The sequence below is a fragment of the Phyllostomus hastatus genome, unplaced genomic scaffold (genome assembly GCF_019186645.2).
Source record: "Phyllostomus hastatus isolate PE091 unplaced genomic scaffold, TTU_PhHast_1.1 phas_contig_2, whole genome shotgun sequence".
Taxonomy (NCBI): domain Eukaryota; kingdom Metazoa; phylum Chordata; class Mammalia; order Chiroptera; family Phyllostomidae; genus Phyllostomus; species Phyllostomus hastatus.
In genome coordinates this window covers 2,479,195-2,506,324 of record NW_025333718.1, presented here as the reverse complement: position 1 = coordinate 2,506,324, position 27,130 = coordinate 2,479,195, and the positions used below count along the sequence as shown (strand labels likewise).

The window sequence follows — 27,130 nt, the reverse complement described above, 5'->3', positions numbered from 1 at the left end:
CTTATTTGAACAAATAATAAAGGAGAACTTCCCCAATCTGGCAAAGAAAATAGACTTCCAGGAAGTCCAGGGAACTCAGTGTGTCCCAAAAAAGTTGGACCCAAGGAGGAACACACCAAGGCACCATCATTAGTACGTTACCCAAGATGAAAGATAAGGAGAGAATCTTAAAAGAAACAACAGAAAAAGGAGACAGTTACCTACAAAGGAGTTCCCATAAGACTGTCAGCTGATTTCTCAAAAGAAACCTTGCAGACAAGAAGGGGCTGCAAAGAAGTATTTGAAGTCATGAAAGGCAAGTGCCTACATCAAAGATTACTCTATCCAGCAAAGCTTTCATTTAGAATGGAAGGGCAGATAAAGTTCTTCCCAGATCAAATGGACTTAACTGATATATATAGAACCTTTCATCCCAAAGAAGCAAAACACACATTCTTTTCAAATGTACAAGAAACATTCTCAAAGATAGACCACATGATAGGATACAAAACAAGGCTCAACAAATTCAAGAAAGCTGCAATCAGATCAAGCATTTTCTCTGACCACAAGGGACTGAAACTAGAAACCAACCTCAAGGAAAAAAATTCAAAAACACTCAAACCCATGGAGATTGAACGGCACACTATTAAACAATGAATGGGTAAAGAATGAGATGAAGGAAGAAATGAAAGAGTTTCTGGAAACAAATGAAAATGAACTCACAACAATCTAAAACTTATGGGACACAGTGAAGGCAGTCCTGAGTTCGTAGCAATACAGGCCTACCTAAAAAAGATAGAAACATTTCAAATAAACAACCTAACCCTACACCTACAAGAACTGGAGGAGCAACAACAAAGACAGTCCAGAGCAAGTAAAAGGAAGGAAATAACCAAGATCAGAGCAGAATTAAACAACATACGAGACTAAAAGAACAATTCTAAGGATCAAAAATCCAGCAGCTAGTTCTTTGAAAAGATAAACAAAATCAACAAGTCTTTATTGTTGAATTTGTTCAACAAATTATTGTTGAAGGCTCATCAAGAAAAAAAGAGAGAGGACCCAAATAAACACAATCGGAAAGGAAAGAGGAGAGATTACAATTGATACCACAGAAATACAAAGGACTGTTAGAAATTACTACTAAGAACTATATGCCAAGAAATTTGAGAACCTAGTTGAAATGGACACATTTCTAGAAAAATATAATCTTCCAAAACTGAATGAAGAAGCAGCAGGTAGCCTGAACAGACCAACAACAGCTGATGAATATGAAGCAGTAATCAAAAAACACCCCACACACAAAAGCTCTGGATCAGACGGTGTCACAGGAGAATTCTACAAAGCATTTAAGGAAGAACTAACCCCTAGTCTTCAAAGACTCTTCCAAAAAATCCAAGAAGACAGAAGATTCGCCAACTCTTTTCATGAAGCCACCATCATCCTAAATCCAAAACCAGATAAAGACATAACAAAGAAAGAAAATTTCAGGCCAGTATTGCTTATGAACAAAGACACTAAAATCCTCAACACAATATTGGCAAACCTCATCCAGTAACACATTAAAAAGATCATACAGCATGACCAAGTGGGATTTATCCCTGGGATGCAAGGACGGTATAATATTCGCAAATCAATAAACACAATACATCACATAAACAAAAGCAAAGACAAAAATCATGTGATCATATCAATAGATGCGGAAAAAGCATTTGATAAGGTACAACACCCATTTATGATTATAATACTCAGTAAAGTGGGAATAGAGGGAGCATTCCTCAACTCAATAAAAACCATATGCGAGAGAACTACAGCCAATAACATACTCAATGGGCAAAAACTAAAAAGTCTCCCACAAAGATCAAGAACAAGACAAAGTTGTCCATCTTCACCACTTCTATTCAACATAGTATTGGAAGTCTGAGCCATAGCAATCATACCAGAAAAGGAAATAAAAGGCATACCAGAAAAGAAAATAAAAGGAAAAGAGGAAACAAAACTGTCATTGTTTGCAGATGACATGATAGTGTACATAGAAAATCCTATAGACTCCACCAAAAAATTGCTCAACCTAATAAATGAATTTGGCAAAACAGAGGGATACAAAGTCAATATTCAGAAATCGAAGGCTTTTTGGTATACCAACAATGAAGTATCAGAAACAGAAATCAGGAAAAAATCCCAATTTGATATAGCAACAAGAAAAATAAAGTACCTAGAAATAAACCTAACCCAGGAGGTAAAAGACCTATAGTCAGAAAACTATACAACACTGAAGAAATAAATTAAGGAAGACACAAACAAATGGAAGCATATACTGTGTTTATGGATTGGAAGAATTAACATCATGAAAATGTCCATACTACCCAAAGCAATTTATAGAGTCAATGCAATCCCTATTAAAGTGCCAACAAACACTTCAGAATTTTATATGGAACCATAAATAGCCCCAAATAGCGGCAGCAATTTTGAGAAAGAAGAACAAAATAGGAGGAATCACAATACCTCATATCAAACTGTACTACAAGGCACTGTAATTAAAACAGCCTGGTATGGGCATAAGAACAGACACATGGACCAATGGAACAGAATAGAGAGCCCAGAAGTAAACACAAGTCTCTATGGTCAATTAATATTTGACAAAGAGGGCAGCAGCATAAAGTGGAGTAAAAAGAGCCTCTTCAACAAATGGTGTTGGGAGAGCTGGACAGCTACATGCAAAAAAATGACGATCACCAACTTACACTATACACAAAAATCAATTCAAGGTGGATAAACAAATTAAATATAAGTCCTGATACCATAAAAGTCTTTCAGGTGAACATAAGCAGGAAAATCTCAGATATTCCATGTAGTAATATTTTCACTGATATGTCTCCTAGAGCAAGGGACATAAAGGAAAGAATAAACAAATAGGATCTCATCAAAATGAAAAGCTTCTTCATGGCTAAAGAAAACAGCATTAAAATGAAAAGAGAACCAACCGCACAAGAAAACATATTTGCCAATGATACCTCAGACATGGGTTTGATCTCCAAAATATAGAAAGAATTCGCATGACTCTAAGAAGACAAATAACGCAATTAAAAAAAAGGCAAAGGACTTGAACAGACACTTCTCCAAGAAGGACATACAGAAGGTCCAGAGACATATGAAAAGATGCTCAGTATCATTAGCCATCAGAGAGATGCAAATTAAAACCACAATGAGATACCATTGTGAGAATGGTATCTCATAAACAAAGCAACAAACAACAAGTGCTGGAGAGGTTGTGGAGAAAAGGGAACCCTAGTGCACTGTTGGTGGTACTGCAGACTGGTGCAGCCACTATGGAAAACAGTATGGAATTTCCTCAGAAAACTATGGAACAGCCTTTTGACCTGACAATTCCACTGTTGGCATTATATCCTAAGAACCGTAAAACACCTATCCAAAAGAACCTATGCACCCCAATGTTCATAGCAGCACAATTCATAATAGCCAAATGCTGGAAGCAAACTAAGTGACCACCAGTAAATGAATGAATCAAAAAGCTATGGTACATTTACACAACGGAATTCTACACAGTAGAAAGAAAGAAGGGGCTCCTACAGTTTGTGACAGCATGGGTGGAACTGGAGAGCATTATGCTAAGTGAAATAAGGCAGGGGGTAAAACACAAATACCACATGATCTCACCTGTAAGTGGAACCTAATCAACAAAACAAACAAATAAGCAAAATATAACCAGAGACACTGAAATTAAGAACAAACTGACAGTAACCAGAGGAGAAATGGGAGGGGATAATGGGGGTAAAAGGGTAAAGGGTTTACAGGGACAACTATAAAGGACTCATGGACAAAAACAAAGGGTGGTGGAAACAGAGGAGGGAGGTAGGGATGGCTGGGGTGGCAGGGAGAGGTGGAGGTAAAAGGCAGAAAACTGTACACAACAATAAAATTTGAAAGTATTTAATAAAAAGAGAATAAATGAAATAATGCACTGAAGCACTTTATATAGTACCTGGAATATTTTAAGTTTCCATTAAATATTAGTTGTTATCATCATAATAATTATTAAATACTAATATGAAATGTACCAGAAACCTTCATTGTTCTCTAAATATTTTATATGCATGACAAAAAACAGGCCAGGCAGAGCATCAAAAAGTAAGTTAATTTAAATATTTATATCTTATTGCAAATCAGATTTGAAGTTTTTGCACTTTTTTTGAACTTTTCTAAACATTTTCTTCTGAAACACCAATTTCTATTGTTTCCAACTTCTCTTGCATTTCTACTAAAACACCAATTTCTAATAACCTACTCTTCATGAGGAATAAAGTCTGATACCTGAACAAAAAATAATAATAAAAAACTAGCAATAATATATAAAAGCATGGTAATGATAAGAGCAGACAGATCCACTCATTTCCTTGATAGAGTGTTACTGGACCTCTTTGGTGTTCCAGTTATGAAGTTTTGCCTGCTTTGTGAAAATGGTCTTTGTCCTCTGCTAGTTGGCACCAGGGATTTTCAGTGAAGGGCACTTAAGTGACCCATTGGAGGAAAGGATTTTCCATCCTGGTCCTGCATGCTTACTTGGCAAGCTCCTGCAGCACACGCAACTTGGGTTAGGGCTTTCTTCTACACCAGGCTCCTGCAGCAACAGAACTTTGTCAGTGTCCAGCTCCTGCAGGCAGGGCAGCCAGAAGCAGCCAGAGGCAGGCAGCCTGTAGCACACTAAAAGTCTTCCCCTAATTCCCCTGTGGGCATTCTGTAATGGCGTACCTCTGGTGAGACAAGTCACCAGAATGGCCTTCCCCAGCACCCTGGGGCGAGGGTCTTCTAAAGTTTAGATTTCAAGAAAGTTTTGCTGGCCAGGCACCAAGCAACTTCTCTGCCATTCTAAGAGTCTCAGCAGTGTGCCCTGTGGGTGAGGGGCAGGCAGGAGCTTCACCTTGGGGTTCTATCTCAGCCCTGGAGTAGTGGCTGCTCCTTGTAGCTGCTATCCCTATACTCTTAAGTATTCTATCTACTTCTTACCAGAGAATCCCTTATTACCTCAAGCCCCTGCTAGAGATAATAATTCTATCTTTATATTAAATCTTCCTTGTTCTAATTACTTTGTGGTTCTTCTCTCCTAATTGAAACCAGGATACAAGAGGCTAAAGTCAGGATTCTGATTATTCGTAGAACCTCATGGGCCCTTTATCCAATATGAAGGACATGTCTCACTCAGCAATTCAAAACAATTGTATCTGCCTTTGAAACTAGGAAGGAATGGAAGGAGTAATAGAACAGAAAGCCCATGTGCAGGCTCTCTTTGCTAGAGCTAGCTGGACCCCATAATGCATGACTGACCCTTGTTTTATGAGCCTCTATCCTCAGGACGAGAAAATTAGTGGTAGCACCCTGAAGGCACAGAACCTCTGGGAACTTATGAAACAGGGTATGTCACACCTCGATGACCAGACTGTGCACACAAAGATAACACTGAAACAAGCTGCAGTCTCTATTAGACCAACTGAAATATTCTTCTCTACAACCATCCCAATCACGTAATAAAAGCTCAAAGCCCCACATTTCGCTGTTGGTGTATCTCTCTATACCAAGACCCTCTCCTCTCGTGGAGTGTGAATAAAAACTTTTCTCTCTGCACTTTCTTCTCTTTTGAGAATTCTTTCACAGCCTGCATCACCAACCACCCTAATTTTGGTGGCCTGTATGAGGACATTCTCTACTTTTCCCTCTCCTCCATCTCTTGAGACATGCAACTAGGGAAGCTGTGGGCAGCCGAAGCATGGGCAACCCCTGCTAATCCCCTAACTCTATCTCTTCAAAGAGGATTCTGATCCTTTTCTTTCTCTCCAGACTCTGCAGACAGCCTCCTCCTCATCCCCTACATGGCCAGCGATTGGTAATTCTCTCTGAATCTTGGGATGAATACATTAGCTTTGTTGAAAGTGATAGCTTAACTCCCATCCCACCCCGTCTTGTTATCATAAACCATAGTGTTAGGGTCTATCACTTTCCCGGGGTTTCAGTTTAGGTTGTTCCAATGGGCCCTGAAATACCTCAAGGATTTAATTCTCTCATCTTATAAAAGTTGTCCAACTAATTAGGCCTTATTTAATATGCTCAAAATTACATGGGAAGCTTTGCCAAACAGAATAATAACTATATTCTGGTTGCAGATTAATTATAATGTGATAGTTACCTAAGAGAATAAAATTAGAATTGTGTCATTTATCATGATACATACCCCCCAAATTAAACTTTGATTACTGAAGATTTAAAACACATTTAAACTAGAGAGAATAATACAATGAATCCTATCATACCCATTATTTTGATAACTCCAAAAGTTGTCAAATCATGATCAATATGTTTTATCTAGTCTTCAAACATAAACTATTTTGAAGCAAATTCCATACATATCATTTGAACCATATATTCTTCAGCATGTATTTGACATATATTTTAGCTCTTATTTTCTATAGGGTGTAATGCAGCAAACACAGTGAATTCTGAAGGAGGCTCAGTATAGACATGCTTGAATTCCAATGTTTCAAAATTATAGACTCTTGAATAGGGGCTGGCTGTCCTCCACTAACTTTTAAATCATGCTCTCCTAAGTTATGATGCCCCAATAGCTGCCACAGGGAAGACAAAAGGAAGGTGATCAGGAAAAGAATCCAGAATCCAGAGTCTACTATTCAGTCCCTCCCCTTCTCATATCACCTTCACCGACCATCATTGCTTTTATACCACAGTCCCCAGGGAAATACTGTCAGGAAAAAAATGATTCTCTGAAAACCTTCTGACTAGAACTTTTGGTCCTTTTTCTGAGATGCTCAAATGAAAAATTTGCTATATAACTGAATTTTTTGTTTTGTTTTGTTCTCTTCTTGTGACAATCAGTATCTCTAAAATATGTTTTTTTTGTTTTTTTTTTTTGAAATGGTCCCATACTTCACCATTTCTATTATGAATGAAAGTTAACTTACTGGTAGGTACCACTTTAAAATGATAAAACAATCACAGTGTCTCTATGTTTCACAGAAGACCATCCTAGGAAGAATCTTGCCTAAAAACAATACTACAAGTATTTCATTTTCCCAAAGACAAGGCCAGAACATTACAAATTAGAAGCTCACATGTAACTTTGTGGTCCATTTCTAGTTCCATGCATACTTGTACTTCTTAATAATATTGTCATTTTTTCATTCTCATTATGCAAAGCAATTAGAATTCTGACAATAAATTGTACAATTTCAACTTATTGCCAATTGACAGTGCTTTCTTTAAGTAGTTATTAACAGCTAATGGCAACACTGAGATATATAGGTGACAGCAATAAGTCTCTGCTTAAACTGCAGAGATGGTTATGGTAGCCACTAAACCTATCAATATTGCTTTAAGCAACTATGATCAAAGAAGCATTGTTATTTTTAAACTAAACAAAAACAGTAAGTCATATTTTTTTAAAAGTTTTATTGTTGCTCAATTACAGTTGTCCACCCTTTCCTCCATTACTTTCCCCTGCCCTACACACCCGCCACCTCCCACATTCAACCCTCTCCCCTTCCCCATTGTCTTCCTTGTCCATGGGTCGTTTACACATGTTTCTTGACTTGATGCTTCCCCCTCAATTCCCCATTATCTTCCACCCTCTCCCCTCTGGATCACTGTCAGTTTATTCTTTATTTCCATGTCTGTGGTTCTATTTTGCTCACTTGTTTGTTTTGTTGATTAGGTTCCACTTATAGGTGAGATCATATGGTATTCGTCTTTCACTGCCTAGCTTATTTCACTGAGAATAATGCTCTCCAGTTCCATGCATGCTGTTGTGAAGGGTAGGAGCTCCTTCTTTCTTTCTGCTGGGTAGTATCCCATTGTGTAAATGTACCACTGTTTTCTGATCCACTCATTTACTGAAGGGCACTTAGGCTGTTTCCTGCACTTGACTATTGTAAATAATGCTGCTATGAACATTGGGGTGCATAAGTTCTTTTGAATTGGTGTTTCAGGATTCTTAGAGTATACTCCCAGTAGTGGAATTGTTGGGTCAAAGGGCAGTTCCATTTTTAGTTTTCTGAGGAAATTCCATTCTGTTTTCCATAGTGGCTTCACCAGGCTGCATTCCCATCAACAGTGTACTAAGGTTCCCTTTTTTCCACAACCTTGTTAGTACTTGTTTGTTGATTTGTTTATAACGGCCATTCCAATTGGTGTGAGGTGCTGTCTCATTGTGGTTTTAATTTCAATCCCTCTGATGGCTAGTGATATAGAACATCCTTTTATATGTCTTTGGGCCCTCTGTATGTCCTCCTTGGAGAAATATCTGTTCAAGTCCTTTGCCCATTGTTTAATTGGGTTGTTTGTCTTCCTACAGTGGAGTCATGTGAGTTCTCTATATATTTTGGAGATCAAACCCTTGTTCGAGATATCACTGGCAAATATATTTTCCCATACGGTTGGTTCCCTTTTTATTTTGCTGATGTTTTCTTTAGCCGTGCAGAACCTTTTTAATTTGATGTAGCCCCACTTGTTTATTCTTTTTTAATGTCCCTTGCTCTAGGGGACATATCAGTGAAAATACTGCTGCATGGAATACCTGAGATTTTCCTGCCTATGTTCTTCTCTAGGACTTTCATGGTGTCAGGATTTATATTTAAGTCTTTTATCCATCTTCGGTTTATTTTTGTGTGTGGTGTAAGTTGATGGTTAAGTGTCATTCTTTTGCATGTAGCTATCCAGATCTCCCAATACCATTTGTTCAAGAGGCTCTTTTTACTCTACTTTATATGCTCCTGCCTCCTTTGTCAAATATTAACTGATCATAGGGACATGGGTTTATTTCTGGGCTTTCTATTCTATTCTAGACATGTATTGATTTACGTGTTTGTTCTTATGCCAGTGGCTTTGTAATACAATTTGATAATCAGGTATTGTGGTCCTCCTATTTTGTTCTTTCTCAAAATTACTGAGGCTATTCAGGGTTGTTTATGATTCCATATAATTTTTTGAAATATTTTTTCTATATCTGTGAAATATGTCATTGGTATTTTAATGGGGATTACATTGGGCCTATAAATTATTTTGAGTAGCATGGACATGTTGATTCTTCCAATCCATGAACATGGTATATGGTTCCATTTATTTGTGTCTCCCTTAATTTCTTTCTTCAGTGTTGTGTAGTTTTCTGAGTACAGGTCTTTAACCTCTTGGGTTAGGTTTATTCCTGGGTACTTTATTTTTCTTGTTGCTTTAGTCTAAATGGGATTTTATCCTAATTTCTGTTTCTGATACTTCGTTGTTGGTGTACAAAAATGCCTTTGATTTCTGAATATTGACTTTGTATCCTACTGTTTTGCCAAATTCACTTATTAGGTCAAATAGTTTTTTTTGGTGGCGTCTGTAGGTTTTTTTTATGTACACTATCATGTCATCAGCAAACAATGACCTTTCCAATTTGGATGTCTTTTATTCCCTTTCTTGTCTGATTGCTGTGCTCAGAGCAGTCATATTTTTTATCTTAAAAAACAAATACTGAAATATCTTTGCAGATTATAAAATATACCAAAACATTTCATTACTTCAACTAGATATCAAGATCCTTGTTTTGGAGGGAGGTTTGGGAAGAGGTTTAGTCACAGCCTTGTTTGGAATCCCCATTTATGCTAAAACTATAACTAAACATGCAGCCCTTAGAAGATAATAGTTTAGTTTGGAAAGAAAAATCCAAATACTCTCTTCTAATTTCCCTGCATCTTCAATAAATTATCTAATAAAAGGCTTTCATAGTTCATTTTGCTAATTTACTCATTCACAAACATTAACTGAATATTTACTAGTTTAAATTGTGCTGGTCAGTAAATGAGAATTAGAAATGACTCTTGGGCTGGATTTGATAGTCGCCTTCACACAGATGTTATCCGAAGCCATGAATACAAAGAGCTTCAGAAATACTGCAGGGGCAACAGAGGAGAAAGTTAAAAGAATAACTAGTATGGACACTAAGAAAAGGTAGTGCTGGGGTAATGAAGGAAGGAGAAATTTTTAAGAAGGAAGTATTACTGCTATGAAATCTCAAGGGGTAATAAAGGGAACATAATGATTTAGGGTGAAACCCTTGGGACTGGGACATGGGTTCCCCTCCCACTACAGACACTCCGTCTCCTACCAGGTAGTAGTGTGGTGCTGGCACCTGGCCTGAGCTCTGCCAACACCATGCTCTTTCCAGGCAGAACTTCAATGGTTGCCTTTGGCCAGCCTGTTGTACAAGTGGAACTGTGGCTATGCTATCTGCTGTCCTCGGCTCCATCCTATTCTAAGTCTAGTTCTTTTTTTTTTTTTTTAAATTATTTATTTATTTTTAGAGAGGGAAGGGAGGAAGAAAGACAGAAACATCAATGTGCGGTTGCTGGGGGTTATGGCCTGCAACCCAGGCATGTGCCCTGGCTGGGAATCAAACCTGCGACACTTTGGTTCACAGCCCACGCTCAATCCAATGAGCTACGCCAGCCAGGGCCTAAGCCTAGTTCTTTAATCTCCCATTTCTGTCAGTTCTGTGAGTAACCTGAAATCTTTCCAATAAAATTCCTTTCTGTGTAAGTTTGCCAGAGTCTGTTGCTGTTGCTCTCTACTGATCAAATGACATGGGTCAGTGATATGGTGGGGTCAAAAGCTGGGCTGAAGAGGATTACAAATGTGGAGTTAAGTAATAAGAAACCAAAGTTACAGTGTTGTTGGAGCCATCTGTCACATACGGGAAGTGGGAAGAGAGCAAAGATGCTAAATAAGTAGGAGTTAAATATGAGCAGCCCTATGAGAAGCAAGATTCAGCTAGTAGGAGAGTGGAGGGACAAACCTTAGAGATGAAGGGTGCCAGTAGGATCAAACTCAAAGGAATCAAACTGAGATAAAGAGAGGAACAACTGCACTAGTTTCATAACTTGCCTATAAATCTAAAATTATCCTTAAACAAAGCTTATTTAAACAAAAATAGGCCGAGGATAAGGATATAGAGAAAAAGCATACCACTTAGTTTAGATGGTTTCAGAAAACTAAGAGAGAAGCTGTGGACAAGAGAATAGGGTAGTGTTAAGAAAACCAGTGACAAGAGAAGTTTCAAACAGTTATATAAGAGCAAGTGTGATGAGAAAAGACAATAAAATAAGAACAAGAACAATGTTCAGCAGTAACCAGGAAGTTGAAGTTGTAGAACAGAAATAAGTTTCACATAATTTATTCTCCGAGAAATTAAGAGTTTGAGAGTGATATGAAGTGAAAATGGGACCAGGAGTAGGTCTAGGGTATGATTATAGACCTGAACAGCTGGCCACAAAGAATGTAGGGCATTAAACACAGCCAGAAGAGGTGGGCAGACTGGTCATGAAGGAGGGTTTTGGAGTCAGAAATATGGAGGGCAAGGAAAAAACTCACTGCTTACTATATATAGATGCATAAGAGGGAAGACTGGATTAAGGCTGCTCTCAAAGAGGGAAAGCAATCTGACAGATGGATCTGGATCAGTGATATGTGACCATAAGGATCAGCTGAGTCATGCTGATATGAGGGAATATGTTGACAAGCTATCATGATTTTCATTTTTTCATGCACACAATGAACTTTTACTATCTATTATGTAGGAGCCACTGTGAAGGAAAAAATCAGGGGGAAAAACCCACACAAATGATCAATGCAGTTTTGCCTTTAGACATCTTATACTGCTAGGAGCTGAGATGCACATACAACTAACAGTAACATAGGCTATTCTGTGTCCTGTGCTCCCAACAGAAGCACGTAGTGACAGAGAGCAGGGGGGTGTATGATGAGAAGAAATGGGCTGAGAGCTAGGGAATCCTGGTCTCCAATCCTAGTCTCACCCCTTCACTTGATAAAGGGAGGATTTAACAAGAGAACATGTAAAAATGTCCAATGGTGCTAGGTTCACAAATGTTCTACAATACACGTTAGTCTCTTTCCTGGTTTCTCTTTGTTTTTACTTAGCAAATATTGACCGAAGCCCAGCAATAAAGTAATAAGTGAAACTTGAAACCAGGGACAAATGTAGCAGAATGGAAAGAAAACATGGGAGATGGATGTGGCACTCTATCCATTCATGAAGGTTCAAGCAGACCTTGAAGGACAATGGTCAGTGATAGAGATGAGATGACTCAGAGGAATAGATCCTGAATGAAGAGAAACAGAAAGCTGATCTAACAAGCAGATATTTGGTACAATGTGGTGGTATTCTTATTCCCTATGCACTGCATGTGAGTGATGTTGGGCATCCTGACTTCATCTCTCCTAGGATCCCCACTTGGGGTTAATTACATAGTTTACCCCTGGGTGGAAGGTAGCCCCTAAGACAACCTCTGGCCCCACCTCCTGGTATTGACAAAAATTCTCTCCTTGATCAAGCTCTAGTTAGGCTCTTTTGAGCTCTCTTTTTTACTAGGCCCTGACTTTTGAGCTTCTGTGCTTGCTTCTGTATTTTCCAGTTTTAGCAATAACCCTGCTAAGTCAGTTTAACTAGAACCCCCCATCCTTGATATCCGATCACCTTCTATATTGAATTGGGTTCTCATCTTCCACTATGTCCCAGGTAATGTCTGATCACCCTGCCTGTCTTCCCCAAGAATCCTGTTAGATCAATTTCACCAGAATCCCTCCTGACTTTTGATGTTTTCTCTCAGTAAATTTCCTTACACTCATTCTTACTGTGCTCCTTGGCTATAAATTCCCACTTTTCCTTGTTGTAGTAGGAGTTCAGCCCAATCTTTCCCCCACTGCAAAACACCATTGCAGTGGTCTCTATACCTATCTTGATGGTCCTGAATAAAGTCTGCCTTACTCTTCTTTAACAAATGCCATGAATAATTTTATTCCTTAACAGCATTCACACCTTTGTATAATCCCCTCCACTTCTTGAGTATAGGCTAGACTTACTGGCTTCTAATAACGAAAACACAGTATTGTATTCCCTTTGTTTTATTCAATAAGTGTTTTTTTTTTAAAGACTTTTTTAAAATTTTATTTTTATTTTTAAAAAGAGGGGAAATGAGGGAGAAAGTAAGAGGGAGAAAGAAACATCAATGTATGGTTGGTTCTCATATGCCTCCAACCAGGGACCGGGCCTGCAACTCAGGCTTATGCCCTGACTGGGAATTGAACCAGTGAGCCCGTGGGTCACAGGCTGGCACTCAATCCACTGAGCAACACCATCCAGGGTGCAATAAATGTTTTCTTATCCCAGTAAAAATGATAAAAGGTCATTTCTGAGATCAGGTTATAAAAAGACTGCGGCTTCCGTCTTGAGCTATCTCTCCCTTTCTTGGGTCACTCTCTCCATTTGAGCCTTAAGAAAACTGCAGGCCTAATCAAAAGCTTAACAGTAATCCCATGAAAGAACAGTGGTCAGAGGCATTGAACTAAGTTGTACCTGAATCCTGGCATGCACACACTGTGAGATAACAAATGTTTCTTGTTTTAAGCCTATAGTTAGCAAATTTATACTCATAGGTAAAAATCTGGCTCACTATCTCTGTAAATAAAATTTTATTGCAACACACAGAGTGACACTAATTAATTTTCAAATTTTCTATGGGTGTGGTCACACCACAACAGCAGAGTTGAGTAGCTGTGACACAGACTGTACAGTCTGTAAAGCCTAACTATTTATTATCTGGCTCTTTACAAAAAAGTTTGCTAACTCATATTGCCTTTTAAGTTTTTGCGTAATTTGTTATTCAGTAATAGATAAATAATACACCCTGTTCCTATAGCATCTTATTCATTCCTCTAACAACACAGTATCTCTTAATTATCTGTGAGTCTATTTTTTCCAACCATACACTAAGTTCCATGTTAGCAGATAATTAATGTTTTTTTCAGGCACTTTCAAGATCATAGTTTATTTATTACTTCAGATAAAAACATAGTATACATATTAGGGAATCCCTTAAAATTCAAATCTGAAGTTATATACAATCTAGTACTTTTGCACTGAATATTAACCAAAAAAACTCTACATACTTAAAAGCCCCACTATTAACATGAACTATGGTAATAAAAAATTTGACATTTAATTTGTTCAATATATAGTATTTGCATTATGAAATGAATTGTGATATGATAAAGTGATAAAGAAATAGTAAAAGTAAACTTTAAAAATCAAAGGTATATATTCTTATAATGTGCTAATTGTCCTAATTATATATACAAATTAAAACATAGCAGAGCTTTCTGTTATAAAATTCTTAATCACCTGACCTTAGTCATTACTTGCTAACAATTTACATGCAACATCTGCTATAAGTGACATTTGATTTTTTTCTTCCAAGAAAGTGTAAGTAGATGAATGAGATTTAAGAGAAGACATTAATTCACTTGTGATCAAAAAACAAATATACGGTACAAGATTAATACTGGTCACAAGCCTCTTCCCTACAGAAATGATAAAGCAAAAACAAAATGCAAAAGCAGTGTCATGAATGGTACAGCTCAAAGAATTTTGGGACCAATCAGACACACCTCTTTCTCATTCCATGATGAGAGGTCTATTTTGCCCTCAAATAATAATAACTGAAGTGAGGGGCACCAGGTGTAAAACTGATTAAATTTTACAAAATACTAAAACAGAGGCCAGAAGAAGGGGTAATTATATATAATTCAAACTATATACATCATACCTTGAATGTAGCCCATCCCAAACTGGCTTTGTGAAACAATTGGACCTGTATGATTTCACAGTTAAAATTATAACAAATAGTATAACAGATTTTCATGGGAAGCAAAATTCAAGGGGGCACTTTGTGTTATATATTTATTATGTTGTTTAAATTTTAAAAATAATTTTACTAAGCATACACTTCAACTGAGGTCTATGTATAAAATGTCCTAATACATACAGTTTTTTTTTTTACCTTTGGTAGATTAAAGGCCTTTTTGTGATTTCTGTGTGAATTGTAGGCAGAATGTGAGATGTGCACATGCGTACAGGAAAAACTCAACCTGAGGTAATCCAAAGGTGTACATATGAAGAAACTAGAGGTACTTTGAAAGACAAAGTACACCAGAAACCCAAAATAGGTAATAGTGAGAATGGAATGCTAATATGGCAGTAAAACTTTTTTTTAAAACAGAAAGAGGAAGGCTTCTTGTACCAGCAGAATCCTGTACTCATTAAAAATAATCATCTATTATTTTATAAAACAAAAGCCAATGTTAGTATAGGGAAGTACAAATTGCAGAAAATTAGAAGTCAACAAAATAGAAGCAATTGGCTTATTAGAAAGGAGAACATGTCACTCTGAGCAGAGCTGCTTGGTGATCGCTGCCACCACCACCCACAGGACCTTGTTGGTGCAGGCCTCCAGACATTCTACATCAGGATCCAAGTGGAGGAGCTGCCTCACACTCTTGGTGGCCAAGTCATATTGCTCATCCAGAAGGGGAGCAAAAGCATTCTCCAGGACATCTGAGGCATGGGCCATGTAAATGAGGGCCAGCAGGTGCTTGTCCATGAGGCAAGGTCATTCACTCACTTGTTAAGAACAGCATCCTGGACCTTCCTAATGAGGAGCAGCTTAATGCTGTTGTTGGTGAAGAGACGTGTTGTCATGTCAAAAAGTAGGAAGTTCTGTTTCTCTGTTGTCAATATGCCCTCTTCCACCAGGTTTTTAGCTAATTGTTCCTGCATATTTCTTAACGGATAATGAAGTTTTAATAGATTCCATGTTTCACCACTAAGTAATTCAATCCAGTTCTGGAATGTTTCTGGAGGCTGAGTCTCCTTAACATGCTTTAGAGCTTCATCAAGAAGGACATCCCCTGTTGGAGCAACAGACTTACAGATCACCTTTCTTGTTAACAGACTTTTATGTCTCATTCCACAAGCCTCTATCTGTAACCTTCCTTTTAATGCTAATTCAATGAACACACAGCTACACAATCCAGATGATATACAGTCATTCCAAAATGATGTATAACCCTCTTGGTCCTTGAGGCCCAGGAGGAGCACCTCCTCCATTAATGTCAGCTGTGTTTCCTTGGAGTTGCCCTTGTCATAGTTGTCCTGCTCATCGCAGTGTCCTTGCTGCTGTTGCTGCCACTGTCACCCCCTCACTGCTGGCTCCTTGTTGGCAGAGTTGTGGGAGGCTGATAATTAATGTTTTAATCAACTTCATATCCCCATTTCCCTGGCACACAGTATGACCTTAATAAATGTAGATTGGCCCAAGAATGCCTAGACAAATGTATTTTACACACTAATGCAGAAAACCTGCAACCTAACAATATTTCTTTAAGTAAAACAGACATTAAATTAAGAAAAGCCAAAACTACTATTTGTGCTGAACAGAAACTATTTCAACTTGAATTCATTTTAAAGGTGTTTGTTGACTGCCACACAAAGGATGATTCCAGATCCAGAAAAACTTTTGATCTTTTAAGCTGGCTAACCTTTTATAAAACCTCATTGTGTAAAATACCTGTAACAACAGTTTATCTCAAATATTTCCAAGATTGTTGACATTAGTTTTTACCATGAAACGAAGAATATATTTTCTGGCACCTGGATATGTTATTGAAATTTTCCAAAACATTGCAGAATTTCAGCTTTGTCCCAACAAATTCTGTATGTTAGATTAAAAACTAAAGTTGGCAGCAAAAATTGTTAAACATTAGTAAGCATCCTACATGCAATGATTCACTGCAACTTCCTAGCTAAGTCAATGTCCCTTCACATTGTTTGCTAGAGGCAGGAGGACAATATTTTAGGCAAGATAAAAAAACCCCTGGATATTCAAGATTTCCAACCAAGACGGAGGCATAGCCGGACACACTGTGCCCCCTTGCACAACCAAAAGAAGGACAACAACAAATTTAAAAACAAAAAACAACCAGAACTGACAAAAAATTGAACTATATGGAAGTGGGACAGCCAAGAAGTTAAAGAAGAAACATTCATCCAGACCAGTAGGAGGGGCAGAGAGGACTTGAGGCAAGGTGGCAACCAGAGTACTAGGGCAAGCAAGATGGCAGCTGGTGGACCAGGCAAGGTGGTAGCTGGCAGAATGGGTGGTCCCATGTTTGCATGCAGACAAACCAGAAAGAACAACTGAGGAGCAAGACAGACTGTACAACCCAGGGTTTCAGCAAAGGGAAATAAAGCCTCAAAACCTCTGACTGAAAACACCTGTGATGGTTGAAGTGGCAGGAGAAACTCCCAGACTCACAGGAGAGTTCACTGGAGAGACCCACATGGTCCTAGAATGTACACAAAACCACATACCTGGGAATCAGCACCAGAAGAGCCCAATTTGCTTGCGGATAGTGGCAGAAGTGAGTGAAAGCTGACAGAGAGCTGACCAAGCAGCATTATTTCCTCTTGGACCCCTCCCCCACATACAGGGCCAAAATACAGCAAAGTGGATTGCCCAGCCCTGGTGAATACCTAAGGTTCCTCCCCTTACTATGTAACAGGCGTGCTGACTGCCCCCCACCCCCAAAAAAGGCCCAAACGAAAGAACAGATCAAAGTTCCAGAAAAAATACAACTAAGTGATGAAGAAATAGCCAAGCTATCACAAGCACAGTTCGAAACACTGGGAATCAGGATGCTCAGAGAATTCACTGAGTATGGTCACAAAAGAGGAAAAAGTAAAGGCTAGAAAAAGTGAAATAAAGGAAAATACACAGGGAATAAACAGTGAAGGGAAGGAAACCGTGACTCAAATCAATGGTTTGGAGCAGAAGGAAGAAAGAAACAGTCATCTAGAACAGAATGAAGAAACAAGAATTCAAAAAAATGAGGAGGGGCTTAGGAACTTCCAGGACAACTTTAAACATTCCAAATCATGGAATCTTTATGATACAAATCATAAAGCTGCCAGAAGGAGAAGAGGAAGAGGAAGAAATCGATGACTTATTTGGAAGGAGAACTTCTCCAATCTGGAAAAGGAACCCGACTTCCTGGAAGACCAGGAAGCTCAGATAGTCCCAAGGAAGTTGGACCCAAGGAGGAACACACCAAGGCATATCATAATTACACTACCCAAGATTAAAGATAAGGAGAGAAGTTTAAAAGCAGCAAGAGAAAAGGAGAAACTTATCTACAAAGGGGTTCCCGTAAGACTAAGCTGACTTCTCAAAGAAATGTTACAGGCAAAAAAGGGCTGGAAAAAAGTATCCGAAGTCATGAAGGGCAAGGACCTACATCCAAGATTACCCTATCCAGCAAAGCTATCATTTAGAATGAAGGGCAGATAAAGTGCTTCCCAGATAAGCTCAAATTCAAGGAGTTCATCATCGCCAAGCCCTTATTATATGAAATATTAAAGGGACTTACCTAAGAAAAAGATCATCAAAAATATGAACAGTGAAAAAACAACAAACTCACAACTATCATCAACCAGACCAAAAAACAAACAAACAAACACCCCAACCCAAAAACAAACTAAGCAAAGAACTAGAACAGGAACAGAATCACAGAAATGGAAATCACATGGAGGGTTATCAGTGGGGGAGGGGAAAAAGGCACAGGGAGTAAGTAGCACAAATGGTAGGCAGAAAGTAGACAGGGGGAGGTTAAGAATAGTACACGAAATGTAGAAGCCAAAGAACTTATATGTACAACCCATGGACATGAACTAATTGCGGGGGGGGGAAGGATGTGGATGGGAGGGGATATGCAGGGCGGAGGAGAATAAAAGGGGGAAAATGGGACAACTGTAATAGCATAATCAATAAAATATATTTTTTAAAAAAAGAAAAAACCTGGATATTCATAGAATGTTGAATTTTAAGCAATATATTCATTTTAACACATAACTGTAAGAATTTTAGGTTTTTAAACTGAGTTGTTTTCTCTGGCTAATATCTAAGAGGAGGCAGAAAAGTTCTGTCTTTGCTTCCATCTTACTACCCAAGGTAATACAGGACTTTTAGTTTCAAGTTCGATGGTAAGTTTTTAACTTTTAAGATATGGTCTTCAGATCTTCTTAAGATATGATATTCTGATCTTCATTCAGCGTAAGAAATGTTACTCTAAAACCAAAGTGAAGCCTAGGTTTTGTGGTTAAGCGCTCAGCTCACACTCTGAACATAAGACACAACTAGGTACTGCCCTGAGTTCAGATTCTAATTGCCCAAATTACCATGTGTTTCTCTGAGTCTTTTCCCTTTACTGTGAAAAAGAGGAAGTGTGCCATATCCCATAGTGTTACTCCGAAGGTTCAGAGACTGTGAAGCACATACAACAGCCACAAATGCAAAAAAAAAACAACAACAAAAAAAACGGTATAAAAGGACAAGTTGATTTAAAAAATTATTCATGAATTTTTATTTATATGAAATATTTATTAATAATCTTACTGACTATGGGTTTTGGGATGATTACCTATACAAGACACAAAAAGCACAAACTTTACATAAAAGAGAAAATCAATAAACTATCAAAATAAAAAAACTTTGCTTTTCAAAAGACACATAAGAATATGAGCCACAAACTAGGGGGAGACATTGGCATGTGTTTATCTGACGAAGAAACTTTTATCTAGAATATATAAAGCACTGTTAAAACATAGTATTACACAAAACAACCCAATAAAAGATGTGCAAAAAATCTGAAGACGCATTTTGCCAAATAAGATATATGGATTGCAAATAAGCACATGAAATGATACTCCATGAATCATTAAGGAAATGCAAATAAAAACTACATTAAGATATCACTACATTAAGATATCACTACATTTTCCCCAAGTGGCTAAAATTACCATACCAAAATATTACCATACCAAGTATTGGTAAGGCTGGAAAATATCACTGCATTTTTCCCAAATGGCTAAAATTACCATACCAAATTACCATACTAAGTGTTCACAAGGCTGTGGAGAAAATGAAACCTTTAAATATTGTTGTTGAGAATATAAAATGGTATGAACTCCTTGGAAAACAGTTTAGCCATTTCTCAAAAAATTCAATATACATCTACCAAACAACTCAGTCATTCCACTCAAGAGAAATGAAAATCTATGTCCATATAAGGACTTGTACATGAATGTTTCCAGCAGCTTTATTTGCAATAGCCAAAAGCTGGAAACTTTTTAAAAATTAAGATATTAGTTCTCAGTAAGTATTCTAAAATTAAAGTAGACAATCCGTTTTTCCGTGGACTTTTTATCAGTTTAGAGAGGCAGAGGTTTTTCTTTCCTAATTTTCTTTTCCTACTTATATTTTTAATATTCAGTCAGGTTTCTTGTCTAGTAAGAATCAGGGAGGAAGGGATTTTGATTTAGGCACACCTATTTCAGAGACACTCAGACAAGTTGTGCGATCTTACTGAACCTCAGCTTACTCCTCTTTAAAATGAGGATAAAAATAACTATCGTTATCAACGATAGTTGATATGTCTAGCTTACTTCTTATGGCACTCCTAAAATAAGAAAAATGGCCATTCTCTCTCCATTAAGGAACAGAGAAATGGCAAAAATGTAGTGTCTCTTATTATCCCAAGAAACTACATCACCAAAATGAGTGGGAAGATATTTCCCCTTAACCTAATGGAACAAGCAATACTTACTAAGAACTACTCTTCCTCCTTTAATTTAAACTCTAGACAAAAGAAAAAATCTTGTTGCTTCAAAGGTCATAACTATATGAATAACCACCTCCTCTGGTATACATGTGTACTTTTGCTACTGTCTGAAAGTAAGTAAAAGATGGTTGGTCTCAAATGGCATTTTATATATCTTAATTTTTTTAAAAATAGAATTCCTTAGGACCTAATTCTAAAATTAAAACGGTTTTTTGCTAACTTTCCACTCTTGGATCAAGAGTAGATTAGAATCTACAACTAAATGTCAATTTCAGAGGCTACTTCCCAAAGCTGACCTGATTAGTAAGAGAAAGCTCAGTATTCCACTAAAACTCATGTTTAAAAATTTATAACATTTCTAACTCTGAGGCTTTTCTGTTTAATCAATCCATAACTAATACATTAAATGTAGGTAAGAAACACCTGATATAGTAGAGGAAAATGCTTATAATGTGAGTATCAATAAGAGTTCTTTAATGTTACTATTCTTTTCAAAGGTAGTAAAAGAGTTGATAATTTTCATATAAGCCTTTCCCTACCAAAGTACAGTTCCTATAATACAGCTAAGTTAAGTAAGACAGAAAAAGGCAAATACTGTATGATTTCACTTATCATTAGAACCTTAAAAAAAAAAAAAAGAGCCCTGGCCAGTGTGGTTCCATTGGTTGGAGCATTAGCCCATAAACCTAAAGGTCATGGGTTCAATTCCTGGTTGGCACATGCACAGGTTGCAAGTTCAGTCCCAGTCAGGGCACGTGGTAGAGACAACCAATCAATGTTTCTCTCTTACACAAATATTTCTCTCCCTCTTCCTCTATCCCCCACTCTCTAAAATCAATAAGCAAGTCCTTGGGTGAGGATAAAGGAAAAAAAAAAAAAAGAACAAAAGAGAAACAGACTCATTGATACAGACAAGCTGATGACCCCCAAAGGGAGGGATGTGGGGGGATAGGAAAAAATAAAATAAGAGAAATACACATTTAATGTAAGTTTTAAAAAGCTTTCTGTGGACCCAAATAGACAATTCTCTAATGAGGACATACAGATGCCCATAGACACATGAAAAAATGCTCAACATCACTAGCTATCAGAGAGATGCAAATCAAAACCACAATGAGATATCACCTCACACCTGTCAGAATGTCTATCACCAGTAAATCAACAGACAACAAATGCTGGAGAGGATGTGGAGAAAAGGGAACCCTGGCGAACTGTTGGTGGGAATGCAGACTGGCGCAGCCATTGTGGAAAACATCATGGAATTTCCTCAAAAAATTAAAATTGTAACTGTCTTATGACCCAGTGATTCCACTGCTGGGAATATACCCTAACAATCCTGAAACACTAATTCAAAGGAATGTATGCATCCCTTTGTTCATGGTGCTATTTATAATGGCTAAGTGTTAGAAACAGCTCAAGTGCTCATCAGTGAATGGGTGGATTTAAAAGCTGTGCTACATTTACAAAATGGAATACTATGCAGCAGAAAGAAAGAAAGGAGTCCTACCTTTGGCAACAGCATGGATAGAACTGGAGAATTTTATGCTAAGTGAAATAAGTCATCAGCAAAGGAAAAATACCTTATAACTTCACTTATAAGTGGAGTCTAATGAACAAAATAAACTAATGAGGAAAAACAGAACCAGAGACCTGGAAATATGGAACAGACTGATAGTTGTAGGAAGGGAGGATGGAGGTGGGGAATAGTGGAAGGAAAGGGAAAGGACTAGTTAAATAACATGTATGAATGACTTATGGATGGACATAAACAATGGAAAGGAGACTCACTGTGGGCAAGAGGGGTGGGCTAGGTGGAAAGGAACAAAAGGGGGAAAAAAGAAATAGGGACAACTATAATAGAATAAACAATAAAAGATAAAAACTGCTTAGAAAAAAAAGCTTCCTTATAAAACTTTCCCTGTCAAATTTAAATAAAGAATTTAAAATAAACTATAAGAATGAATTTACAGAAAAAAAAGCAATAGTACACAACATATAAATATCCCTCTTATCATCTAATTGGAACATTCACTTGAAAGACTGTAAACAAATTAAGTACTATACAGTATATGAAGTAAAAAGAAAAGGAAGTTTCTCTTTACTGCAGCCTTTCTGTCAGCACTAAAACAGGAACGCTTTGTTTCAGAAACAGAGAATTTAAGTTAGGGTATTTTAACACTATATGATAAGCTTTATTAAAGATGCCGGGGCTTTCAGTACCTAAACTCTTTTTAAAAAATCCACAGTTTAACAAAAGCCAAAATTCTGCTGTTTCAGACAAATTAACTTTGAAAACAAAACCCTCTAACGTTTTTAGTTAAAATGGTCTTCAGTTATTTGATGTCCTCCTTCCTAGGTTACCTGCAATAGTTTCTCTGCGTTCCTTTGTCACATGCATTTTAATAACAAAGTATCCTGTATGAACACTCCCTTACCCCATCCAAAACACCACAAACTATACTCACAATCAAAAATTAAATAAAAACTCCACACAGAAACATGTTCTAATAAACCAAAGCAATCTATTTTTAAACCAAGGGAGTAAAATCAATTGTTTCCTGTTTTAAATATTACTGTGGTAATTATATAGTTTTTAAAGACATAAAAATACCACAGATTTGGAGAAGAGCTAAAACAACTTACAGGATTTGTGAAGAGAATGAAAAAAGAATTCTAGTTTTGCACAGTTCCAATCAAGTACAAGAGGTTCCTAGTGGAATCTTCTCAATGTGTATTCCCCATTACTTCATCCACTGCAATCATTAGGTGCCTTGAACTTTAGCCAACCATGACTTTGCACTCACCTTAGCTCTTCCTCCCCAGTTACTCTCAAACTATCAGCACGATCTCGTCTTCTCCTGTAGAGACCTGAATGTGAAAGCTCTTTAAGCTGTAAAGCAGTCATATTTCTCTCTACACATAAATTACTGACATTTTAAAGTATTTATGCTGAGCAGCATGACTGCCAGGGCTAAGAAAGACAGGCTTTCTGCTGCTGAATCTCAGCACACCTGACCCAGAGTTAGAAACCTCCAGGCAGGCCAGGCACTGAAGCACAGCTTCCTGTTTCTCTGCTGGTACACACCCTCCTCAGCAAGGCCTGGCTTGCCTTATCTCTGGGCCTTGCGCCTTGGAGGATGTGTGTGTGGGGGGGGGGTGGGGTGGGGGGGGGGGGGGGGGGGGGGGGGGGGTGAGTGACCTGGGTTGCTTACATGTTTACTTATACAACAATTTTAATTGTTATGAATAATTACACCAACTCTTTATAAATCTTTCCAACATCATTCTGCACTAAAATTGAGCTAAAGCCCTGGCCAGGTGGCTCAGGTGGTTGGAGCTCATCCCCTGCACCAAAAGGTTGCAGGTCCGATCCCCCAGGCAACCGACTGATGTTTCTCTCTCACCTGAGTGTCTCTGTCTCTCTCTCCCCCATCTCCTTCCTCTCTCTGTAGAATCAATAAACATACCCTTGGGTGAGGATTAAAAAAAAATTGACCTGAAGAGCTCCAGTAAAGTAATGACTAAAGAAGAGCCCTGCTCTATTTTATATGTCAGAAAACCATTAACATTTCACAAGCAGCTGTCAGTTTAATAAGTACCTGGCCATCACCAGCTTTTTGGGACATTTTCCTTAAAAAGGCAGGGGTGGGGTTGAGCGGGGAGCAGAACTGTAAGGGAAGCAGTCCATTTCCTCCTTCTCACACCACTCTAAATCCTCTTTAGAAAGGAAATGTTTTTTTCCCCCATTAAATATGACTCAAAAATTCTTAACTGAAAGAAAGTTAGTTTCTCCTATCAACCTCAATTCAATGATTTTCTAAATCTATAGCTACCCATTCTGAATACTCCCCTATCATAAAATGTGTACCTCAGTTTAATCACCATTGTGGTTCCTACCCAGCCCCTCTATTTATTTATCTGTGTATTTGATCCTAGATAGTGACAATGTAAGAAAGGGAATTTTGTTTTTTTTGGAACAGGATATGTATGGGTGAGTGTTTGCAAGGGGGTTTGTGTATAATGATGGGGAGATAATATGAGGTTAAATTCTTTTTTCTTTAAAAAATTTTTATTTTTCCATTACAATTTATGTTCCATATTACTCTATATTTATTTCAAATGTACAGCATAGCAGTCAGAAAATCATTTATAGAGTGGTTCCTCTGATGCTTCAAGTAGACAACTGACACCATACATAGTTATCACCATATTACTGACTACATTCCCTTTACTGTAATCTACACCCCCTGTGACTTATTCTGAAACTAACAATTTATACTGCTAATCCCTTCACCTTTTTCACCCAGCTCTCCACACTCCTTTATCATTCAACTCTAAATGTTAGTGCAAGAGCAGGCAGGGTTCTGGCCTCCAATCTAATTGAATCCCGTTCAATACATATTAGCATATCACAAACACAGGCTAGATCCTTGGCAAGTTCTTAGCCAATAGTTTGACTTTATGGTCCCAGTAATTTCTCTTTGAGTAATTTGTATCAGCTTCTTCCCATTCTAAAATACCCCAACAACAAGAGCATGAGAAATTGGTCTGAAGCTTTTACACCTAGAATTAAAAAGTTAACCTATTCCCCTCCCAAAGAGAATACGGATTCTCAAAGACAATCTATATTATAAATACAAAAATCAAGGTAACCCTACAAGGAAAGTGGGGTATATCTTACTCCTTCACTCAGGACATGCAGATGCTAGCGAGATCCCATTGGGGATATCATTCCTCCCCCTGGTTCCCTGGCCCCAACAGTAAACAGACAATTTTCTATTGCTGCCATCAAAACATAATGTATGTTTTTAAAGATGCAGGAACAAAATTACTATTTTGTTAGTACACTAGACTTAATTAGTGATAAAAGATGTTAAAAAATATAAGTGACAGATTTATTTATCTCTTCCTTGCCCTGGAAGGAGACACAAAAAAAGTGACAGATAATATTAGGTGCCTGTGGAGAAACAGTAGCAGAAGAAAGTCTTTCCATTACACACCACTTTATACCTTCTGAATTTTGAATATGCCTATTCAAAAATAAATAAAAATCATTTAGATCCTAGGGCTCTGTCTTTTGTATGAGCCCTACGATCCTACACAGGTCTAAAATACAGAAAAGTTTAAAGTTTACAGTAATGGAAACATAAAATTAAGATTCCTAAAGTGCCTAGTTCTCACATTTTTGTCAAGACAGGTGAAAAATGAAAAGAATTAACCATCAATTTTTAATTTTTCACTCTAAGCACCAAAACAGAATAGATGCCTGGTGAAAACATACAAATTAATTCACTGCAAACACACAAACCTCAACATTAAATAGGACTTGTTTCTATAGAAAAAAATTTAAATGAGCTTGATTTTAATTTTTAGAAGATTTTATTTATTCATTTTTAGAGAGATGGGAAGGGAGGGCAAAAGAGAAAAACAGAGAGAGAGATCATATGTGTAAGGAACATCAATCAGTTACCTCTTACACGCATCCCAACCATACGCCCCAACCAGGGACCACCTGAGCAACCCAGGCAGGTGTCCTGACCAGGAATCAAATTGGCAACCCTTTGCTTTGTGGGACTATGCTCATTCAACTGAGACCCATGGGTCAATGTGCGAGTTTGATTTTTAAAGAGCTTTCTAAAAAGTAATGTGTCATGCTGAGAAGAAAAAAGAGCTTGGTAACCACTAAAAGTTAACAAGACAGGAAACACCTAACTTTGTAGGACACAAATCCTATATTTGATGAGTCTAAGAATGAAGAGATGTGAACAGAAAAAGAAGTTCTCTAGCTATATAACAAAAACCCCCACAATTTTTGCCTTCTAACTTTTAAAATGGCTGTACTGACAAATAGGAATTTCAGTAAATCAAAGCTTTCATTCCAACAAAACTGTCACAACTGAGTAAAATTAAATTCTGGGGCTTTGGGAAAAGCTCTTTCAAACATTTTCTTTTCATTGAAAACAAAGAGACATTAAAAGAAAGGCTTTCTCTTTTTTCCCAGCAGCCCTTCAAATATGCCTTGACATTTTACTTGTCTAATTCTTTTTCTAGTTGTAATAGGAAAAAAAAACACACACATACACAGACACACAACATGGGCATCACACAATTTCTGAAAGGGAAATGCCTCAAATATACACCACTGACTGGCTTATGTGGCAGTCAGATTACCAACTCTTTCCTTGTAACAGTGTTCCTGTCCATTGCAACAAGGTAGGGAGAACACACCCCTGAAACACACAGCAGGGACTCCACAGGCAAAAGCAGTTTCAGGTCTTAATTTTTTTTCCCTTTCATATTTTTTTATCAATTGTGTCTGATTCTCAGATCAGACCCATATACAATGAGTTTTAAATTTCAAACAACTGTCTACAGTACAGAGGGAGGTCTATGCAAGTGCATTTTCCATGGGTATTCATATAGGGAAAATATTTATTTTAGCACTCTAAACGTTCTTTTAAGCCAGTCTAGGCTTACTGCTGTATATCCCTGACCTGGGATTCTGCCTCTTCTTAAACAATTCCAGCGAAGCACTTACTACTTCATACAATTCCTGGGGCTC

General features: G+C 37.6%; 2 protein-coding genes across 5 annotated transcripts in view; both read right to left on the bottom strand.

Annotated features, from left to right (window-relative positions):
- The window catches only part of LIMS1 (LIM zinc finger domain containing 1), a 183,964-nt gene that overhangs the window by 58,770 nt on the left and 98,064 nt on the right, over positions 1 to 27,130 (bottom strand). For 2 of the 4 annotated variants that reach the window (XM_045835207.1, XM_045835206.1), the window contains exon 1: positions 23,373 to 23,603. The exons of the other annotated variants lie outside the window; for them this stretch is intronic. In XM_045835207.1, the coding sequence (XP_045691163.1) occupies positions 23,373 to 23,473 (101 nt within the window). In that variant the 5' untranslated portion in view covers positions 23,474 to 23,603. Of the gene's footprint in view, positions 1 to 23,372; positions 23,604 to 27,130 lie in introns of those variants that run through there. 4 annotated transcript variants of the gene reach the window in all.
- LOC123816307 (Golgi phosphoprotein 3-like) lies at positions 13,889 to 16,000 on the bottom strand. The gene is given in 2 exon segments (XM_045835211.1): positions 13,889 to 15,505; positions 15,508 to 16,000. Coding segments are annotated over 2 exon segments (723 nt in total). The 3' UTR covers positions 13,889 to 15,275.